This window comes from Emiliania huxleyi, assembly GCF_000372725.1.
Source record: "Emiliania huxleyi CCMP1516 unplaced genomic scaffold EMIHUscaffold_80, whole genome shotgun sequence".
In the NCBI taxonomy this organism is placed as follows: Eukaryota; Haptophyta; order Isochrysidales; family Noelaerhabdaceae; genus Emiliania; species Emiliania huxleyi.
Window position 1 is genome coordinate 468,741 of NW_005196020.1, and position 6,959 is coordinate 475,699.

General features: G+C 65.5%; 3 protein-coding genes across 3 annotated transcripts in view; 2 read left to right on the forward strand and 1 right to left on the reverse strand.

Annotated features, from left to right (window-relative positions):
- Positions 1-165: 165 nt before the first annotated feature.
- Positions 166-1,338, forward strand: EMIHUDRAFT_106664 (hypothetical protein; the record flags this gene model as incomplete). Its single annotated transcript, XM_005759363.1, has 1 exon — positions 166-1,338. The coding sequence occupies one exon, from the start codon at positions 166-168 to the stop codon at positions 1,336-1,338; it is 1,173 nt and encodes a 390-aa protein (XP_005759420.1).
- A 158-nt stretch (positions 1,339-1,496) lies between these two features.
- Positions 1,497-5,704, forward strand: EMIHUDRAFT_312240 (hypothetical protein; the record flags this gene model as incomplete). The annotated part of the gene is made up of 7 exons (XM_005759364.1): positions 1,497-2,255; positions 2,318-2,446; positions 2,529-2,633; positions 2,732-2,752; positions 2,920-4,485; positions 4,562-4,727; positions 5,007-5,704. The coding sequence occupies 7 exons, from the start codon at positions 1,497-1,499 to the stop codon at positions 5,702-5,704; spliced, it is 3,444 nt and encodes a 1,147-aa protein (XP_005759421.1).
- A 320-nt stretch (positions 5,705-6,024) lies between these two features.
- Positions 6,025-6,959, reverse strand: part of EMIHUDRAFT_438642 (putative ABC transporter) — a 5,588-nt gene continuing 4,653 nt past the window's right edge. The window contains exons 9-10 of the mRNA XM_005759365.1: positions 6,819-6,901; positions 6,025-6,749 (exon numbers count right to left, since the gene is read on the reverse strand). Coding sequence (XP_005759422.1) covers positions 6,516-6,749; positions 6,819-6,901 — 317 coding nt within the window. The 3' untranslated portion in view covers positions 6,025-6,515. The remainder of the gene's footprint in view (positions 6,750-6,818; positions 6,902-6,959) is intronic.

The following is a 6,959-nucleotide window of genomic DNA, read 5'->3' on the forward strand; positions in this document are numbered from 1 at the left end:
ACCACCGGAGCCGCCTAAGCGACTCCGTTAAGAACGGCAATGCACTCCGCACCATGCACAATGCCGCTCTCCCCGTGCCCAGTCCTGTGCCCAGTGTCGTGCGAGGGAGTTTTGTTGTAAAATTCTTTTCCAAACCGCCGGTCCTCGCCGAGACTCGTCCGTCCCATGCCGCGTGTCGCCGAAGAGAGCATGCAGCCGACGCTGGAGATGCTCGTCGGGCATGCGCTGGCGCGCGTGGATGAGGCTGACGAAGTGTGCGATCGTCTCGCGACGGAATCCAAGCAGGCAGTGCAATCGCTGGAAACTCGCGTAGAGGCGCTCGAGACGCAGAACTCCGAGCTGAGGGATCTGGTGCAACAGCTACAGGTGCAGGTGCAGCGGCTGTGCGGTATGACCTGCGCGGATGCGAAGGCTGCGGGCTATGTCGAGGGACTCAAGGCTGCAGGGTACTCGCTGCAAGCGGCCAAGGAGGCAGGCTACTCGCAATCTGAGCTGCTGCGCGCTGGCTACTCCTGTGCTGAGCTCAAGGCGGCAGAGGAGAGCCAGAAGGCTGATTTCGTGGCGCCAAGCTCCCAGCTCGAGACTGCCGAGGACACCGACGGCCCAATTTCGCGGAAGCAGCACCTGTTTGGTCTCTTTGTCGAGTCCGATGAGGCTTTTAAGGCGCGGGCGGAGAAGGAGTCGAGGGCGAGGGCAGAGTTGGCGAGGCGGAGGGAGGCGGAGGCCTTGAAGGCCGACCTCTTATCGGGGTTGACGCTCAAGCAGCTGCGTACAAAAGGCCACGTGGTTGGGCTCAAGGCGGCTGGCGTCTCATGCGCAGAGGCCAAGGCGGCGGGCTACACTATGGAGGAAGTCAAGGCAGACGGCTACACGGCGAAGGAGGCGAATGCAGCAGGCTATACGATGACCATAGCACAGGCAAAGGCGTGGGGCTTTGTTGAGGGCCTCAAGGCGGTGGGCTTCTCGATCCAAGACGTCATGTCGGTGCGCTACACGCTTGTAGATGTGATCCGCGGAGGCTTCACAAAGGTTGAGGTCACACAGGCAGGCTACTCGGCGGCACAGATCCAGGCAGCTTTGCGGGCGGCAAGGGAGGCCAAGGCGGCGGGCTACTCGCCGCAGGAGGCCAAGGCGGCGGGCTACTCAATTGGATGGAGTCTTGGGCTCAAGGCGGCGGGCTTCGCGCTTCAGGAGATTAAGGCGGCGGGCTACTCGCCCTTTGAGTGCCACAGGGCTGGCTACTCTTACGAGGAAGGTCGCGCGGCCGGCTATCGCGGAACAGAATGGGACTGGTATCCCAACAAGAAGAATGACTATTCTCCCAACTCTTGCTGGTAGAAAAAAGAAAAAATGTACTCACGTGACTAATCATGTGTTTCGTAGCCGGAGGTGCTCGCCAAATCGGGCAGCGCAGCCCAAGGCAGCAAACTCGGCGCTCGCAGCGCAGTCCTCGTCGCCAAGCGCCACGCCATCTTGACGTTCAGAGCCTCCCCAAGATGGTGCTCGCCTCTTCGTACGGCCAAGCACTCGGCAGCAACCTCCAACTCCGCTCGGCCCTCGCTCTCCTCGCGCCGATCACGTTCACAATCCTGATCGGCGCCGGCTTCCCGCAGTTCGAGATCCAAGACAGCGTCGCTGAGCTTTGGATTCCCGACAGGTCGTCTTATGCGGCAGACAGGGAGTACCGCATCGAGAATGGCGCAGGAGAAGTGACGACAAACCTTCTCGTTCTGGCCCGCGCACGCGATGGGCACAGCACGATGCTCGACGCGCGCTCTCTGCTCGAGCACGACGATGCTATGACGCGAATCTACGCGACCACGGTCAACGTCCGAGGCAACGCGTACGACCTGTCCGACGTTTGCCTGACCGCACGTCCCTACCTTCTGCCGTGCGTGGTGCCGACCGTCCTCGATTGCTTTTATGAGGGAAGCAGCGTCGTGGAATGGCAACCTCTTGTGCTCGGACTGGCCATGGGGGCGCCGGACGCGATCACGATCCCCTGCGGCCTCGTCTCCCCTACTCCGCCAAACATCACATGCGGCGAGCCGTCCACGGCCCTTTACGAAACCCTGCTCCTCCAAGGATGCACTGCTGCTGCGCTTCCCTCCTGCAACAGCACCGCTATGGAGCAGTCGGCAAAGGACGCGATTGTGTCGGCGGCAATCCTCCAGTCCGGCCTCATCCCCGCCTCGCCCTACGACTCCAAGCCGAAGCTGCGCGACGGCGACGGCGCCCTTCTCCCTGACGCAGAGGTGAGAGCGGCCGTCTCGGGCAATCTCCGGCAATCTCGGGTAATCTCGGGCAATCTCGTCAGGTGAGAGCGGCCGTCTCGGGAGAGTGCTTCGCTTGGGACGGCGGCACCATCTACGGCGAGGTCAACAAGGAGCTCGTCGTCGGCAGCGCAAAGGCCAACGCCAGCGGCTTCTATGAGTATGCGGGCGCTGTTCAGGCGTCCCCTCGGCTAACCCTCATCACCGCCCTCACCGCCCGCCACTCCTGCCCGCCACTCCTACTCGCGTCTGCAGGCAGTCTTCGTCCTCACCAACGGCGCGGCGGTGCAGCAGCGCCTCTCGGCTCGCCCCGAGACCGCGGGGGGGGCGAGAGACATCTCGCTCGAGGAGGCGATGGAGGTGCTCGAGGCGATGAAGGCGCGCACCTAATGGACACCCACCTCATCTTTCATGAAGAGCCCGCCCTTCACGCGATCCCCGCGCCCGTTGGCCTTTAGGCGGCGCTCGAGGAGTCGGCGGTGGCAGAGCAGGCGAGCTACACCGCTCACCCACGCGCACCGGGCCCTGCACTTTGAATGCCGTGGGGCCCCTGTCGTCGGACGAGGAGATGCGAGAGGGCTGCCTGGCCCTTGCCCCACCACCTCGTGTGTGCGGAGGGAGAGTTGACCACTTTCCCTTTCCCTAGGCGGGTCCGTGGGAGAGTGACCCCGACCCTGCTCGCGTCACGCGGACCCTGCATTCGGCCTTCTCGGACGACGCGGTCGTGCCGGGCACATTCACGCAGACCCTCCGCGACGAGACCTACAGCTCGATCAACATCATGATCGTCAACTTTCTCCTGGTCGGCGCTCTCGCGGCCCTCTTCTTTGTCGACTGCGCCTCCGCCGTCCGCTCGCGCGTCCTCCTCGCGCTCTCTGGCGTCGCGCTCGCCGTCCTCGCCTTCCTCGCCTCGCTCGGCCTGGTGGCACTCGCCGGCATCAAGCTCAACATCATCACCATGTGGGTGCTCCCCTTCCTCCTCGTCGGGATCGGCGTCGACGACATGTTCATCATCGCCTACGCAGTCGAGCGGCGTCGGGGCGCCAGCGGCGGCGCCGCGCCCGCGCTGGTGCTGGGCGAGGTGATGGCGGAGGTTCTCGCGCCCGTCTCGCTCACCTCGCTCATCAACCTGATCATGTTCGCCGTGATGGCGCGCTCGGACCTGTCGGGCGTCTACGAGACAGCGTACGTTGCGATGGTCGCCGTCACGATGCTCTGGGCGGCCATGGTGACCGCCTTGCCCGCGCTCATTGCCTTTGACCTCCACCGCCAGGCGTCCCGGCGCAGCGAGCTCTGTCCCTGCAGCGCCGTCGCGCCCGCGGACGCGGGTGCTGATCTTTCGGAACGGTCTGCCAGCGTGCTCGCCGACAAGTACTGCTTCCGAGGCGCCTACCTCCGCGCCCTCTCCAAGTGGCGCGCCTCGCAGCTGCTCGTCGGAGTGCTCTCCGCCGCGCTGCTGGCGACGTGCGCCGTCAAGGTGAACGACCTCCCGCTCGGCCTCGAGCTCAACGACTTTGCTCGTTCCGACACTTGGGTGGAGGTCTACTTTGTCGACCGCTCACAGCACTTCCCGCTCTGGCCGATCAGCATGAACTTTGGCGCCCTCGAGTACGAGAACCCACTCTCGCAGCTCGGCATGCTCCGGACCTGGGAGAACGTCGCCGCCCTCCCCGAGGTGTCCGCAAGCCCTCGTTCGGGCCTTGTCTGGACGGCGTCGATGGCCGCGTGGGCGCACCCCGCGATCGGATGCGTCCCTCCCGCGAACGCCCTCTACACGTGCGGGCCGGAAGTCGACCCGAACTGCACGGCCACGTTCTACCCAAACGTTTACGGCCTTAAGACCCGGGCGGACGGAGGCGTCTGCGCCGACTTTGCGCGCGAGCCGGCGCTGGCGCAGTGGGACGGCGATCTGTACGCCATGTTCGCTTTCGCGCACACGAACATGTCGCCTGTGCTGTGCGCCATAGTGGACGGCTTTGGCGTCTCGTGCTCACCCTCGAACCCCGCCTCGATGAGTGACGCCGCCGCCTCCCTCGCGGGCTACAAGCCTTCGGGCCACACGGCGTTCTGCCCCGTGCTCGACGTTGCTCCGGCCACGTTCGACACGTGCGCGAGCCTCTGGCTCCAGCACGACCCGAACTACGCACTGCTCGGCCCAGAGATCAAGCAGGCCTCGCCTGGTGCCTTTGAAGCGCCGGTGCTGTTCAGCCAGGTCGACGGCTCGACTACTCTCGGGCCATCTCGGATCATCTCGGGCCATCTCGGGTAATCTCGGGCAATCTCGTCAGGTCGGCGGCTCGCAGACGAACGCGGTCCACCTCTACACCACAGAGGATTACCTCACGCTGATCCGCAACACGCGCGGCCTCTGTGACGACTCCGGTGCCATCCAGCCGGTGAGAGCGGCCGGTGTGTACGACGTTTCCGTCGGCCCGCTCCACTGCTTCATGAGCGGTGGCTCTCTCCCTCCCGCCTCTCTCCTCCCTCCCGCCTCTCTCCTCCCTCCCGCCTCTCTCCTCCCTCCGGCCTCTCCCCCCCCCCGCCTCTCTCTCTCTCTCTCTCTCTCTCTCTCTCTCTCTCTCTCTCTCTCTCTCTCTCTCTTTCTCTCTCTCTCTCTCTCTCTCTCTCTCTCTCTCTCCCTCCCTCTCTCTCTCTCGCTCTCTCTTGCTCTCTACACCGCCGCCCTCCTCCCGCCGCCTCCCTCACCGCCGCCCCTCGCCCTGCCCGCGCCAGGCGTCCCGTACGACTACTGGGAGCAGTACCTCACGATTGAGACGTTCCTGCTCGCGACGATCCTGTACGCCTCCCTCGCCGCAGTGGCGGTCGCCTGCGCCTTCCTCGCATGCGAACTGCTCTCCCTCGGCTGGGCCGCGACCGACGCCCTCCAGGGCGCCGTCGTGGGCGCCATCCTCATCGCCGCCGCCATCGCCGCCTCGGTCGTGTCGGTGGTCGGCCTACTCGGCTGGGTCGGCGTTCCCCTCAGCGGGATCAGCGCCATGTCGTCGCTGTGCGCGGTCGGGTTCGCGACCGAGTTCGCGGTGCACATCACCCACGCCTTCCTCGCGAGCGGCGCATCCGCCGCCGCCGCGCGTGCGGAGGCGGCGATGCGGTCCCTGTTTGTGCCGATGCTCCTCGCGTTCCTCTCGTCGCTCCTCGGCATCCTCCTGCTGCTCGCGACCACCTTTGGCTTCGTCTTGAACTACGTGTTCAAGCCGATGATTTGCTGTCTGGCGCTGACCTACTTTTACGGCTGCGTCACGCTGCCCTTGCTACTGCAGGCCCTCAACTGCCTCATGCCCAAGCCCCCCGGCGCAAGCGCCGCAGACGCGTCCAAGGCGGCGTCGGGAGCCACTTTTGCTGCGCCGGACGCGTCGGTGAAGGCGGGGCAGATGCCCGTCGGTGAAGGCGGGGCGGCCCGGTCAGTTGTCTAAAGTGCCGCCGTGCGCGGGGCGACAGCCCGCCGCCTTTCAGGGCAGATGTGGAGCCGCGCGGCTTCGGTTCCTAGAAGTAGAACTCGCAATGGCGTCGTGTTGGTGTGAAGGGCGCCGCCAGTGCGACCGGGGCGCGCGAGCGCCGCCACGCAGCGCCCGGGCGAGCGCCGCCAGCGTCCGTGGGCAAGCCCCGCCAGCTACTAGTACTACGCGTACTGTACGTGAGTGGAGAGTCGTTTGTGCATGAGTGGAGTCTCGTAGATGAGTGGCTGCCAGTTCGAGACTGTGGGGCCGATCGAACTTGAGTTGTTCGGAGGAGTAATCTCCGGCACGGGTGTACAAAAATTACCTTACCTGTTAGCGACCTACGGCTCTAAATGCTAAAGGATAGCGCGCGACGCGCGAGCCGCGCGACCGCGAGGGCGCGCAGCCATTGGTGGGCTGCGGGGAGAGGTGTGAAGGCTCCGAGCGTAGAGAAGACGTACCCGGGACTACATCAATCTATAACACAAACCAAGGCGAGCGAACCACGTGTTATGCAAATAACTAGCGGGCGGGCCGTCCTGCAAGGACGGCGCCCGCGCAGCAGCTGCAAGCGGTAGTCCCCGGCGCGCCGCGCGGCGGCGGCGCGGCGCGCGCGCGAGGATCTACGGCCGCGGGGACGGGTGCACGAGAGAGGAGGAAGCCGGCCGCGCCCGGCCAGTCACCTCCCCCCCGCCGCCCGCCGCCCGCCGACCTCATGCCCCTGACTCGAGCCGCAGGGGCGGCCCCGGCGAGGACACTCTGACCCGGGCTGAGGGGGTCCCCTCCCTCAGCCCTCCACCAAGAAGCCCGCCTCCTCGAGCTCCTCGTCCGTGTACACCTCGAGGCCGCCCTTGCGCTTCTCGGCGATCGCCTTCTTGATCTTCTTGAGCTCCGCCTTGGTGGGCGGCTTCTTGGCCTTGGCGATGGCAACCTCGTTGCCAAGCCCGTCGATGTACGTGTCGGCCTGCGCCGCCTGCTTGGTCGCCTCCTTGTTTGCCGACTCGAGCCAGTCGTACGAGCCCTGCTCACAGCTGGAGGTGTGAGGAGACGCTGTTCACAGCAGCGTCGCGTGGAGAGTCGCCGCCAGCACCTTGAGATTGAGCGTGTGGTTTTCGAGGTGCCACACCTCAGGGCAGACCTGCGGAGGCACGGGCCCGCTGTGGGAGAGAGAGCCTTCACAGGAGAGAGAGCAGGGGAGGCGGGGAGGTGGAGAGGGGGATGATGTGGGGTA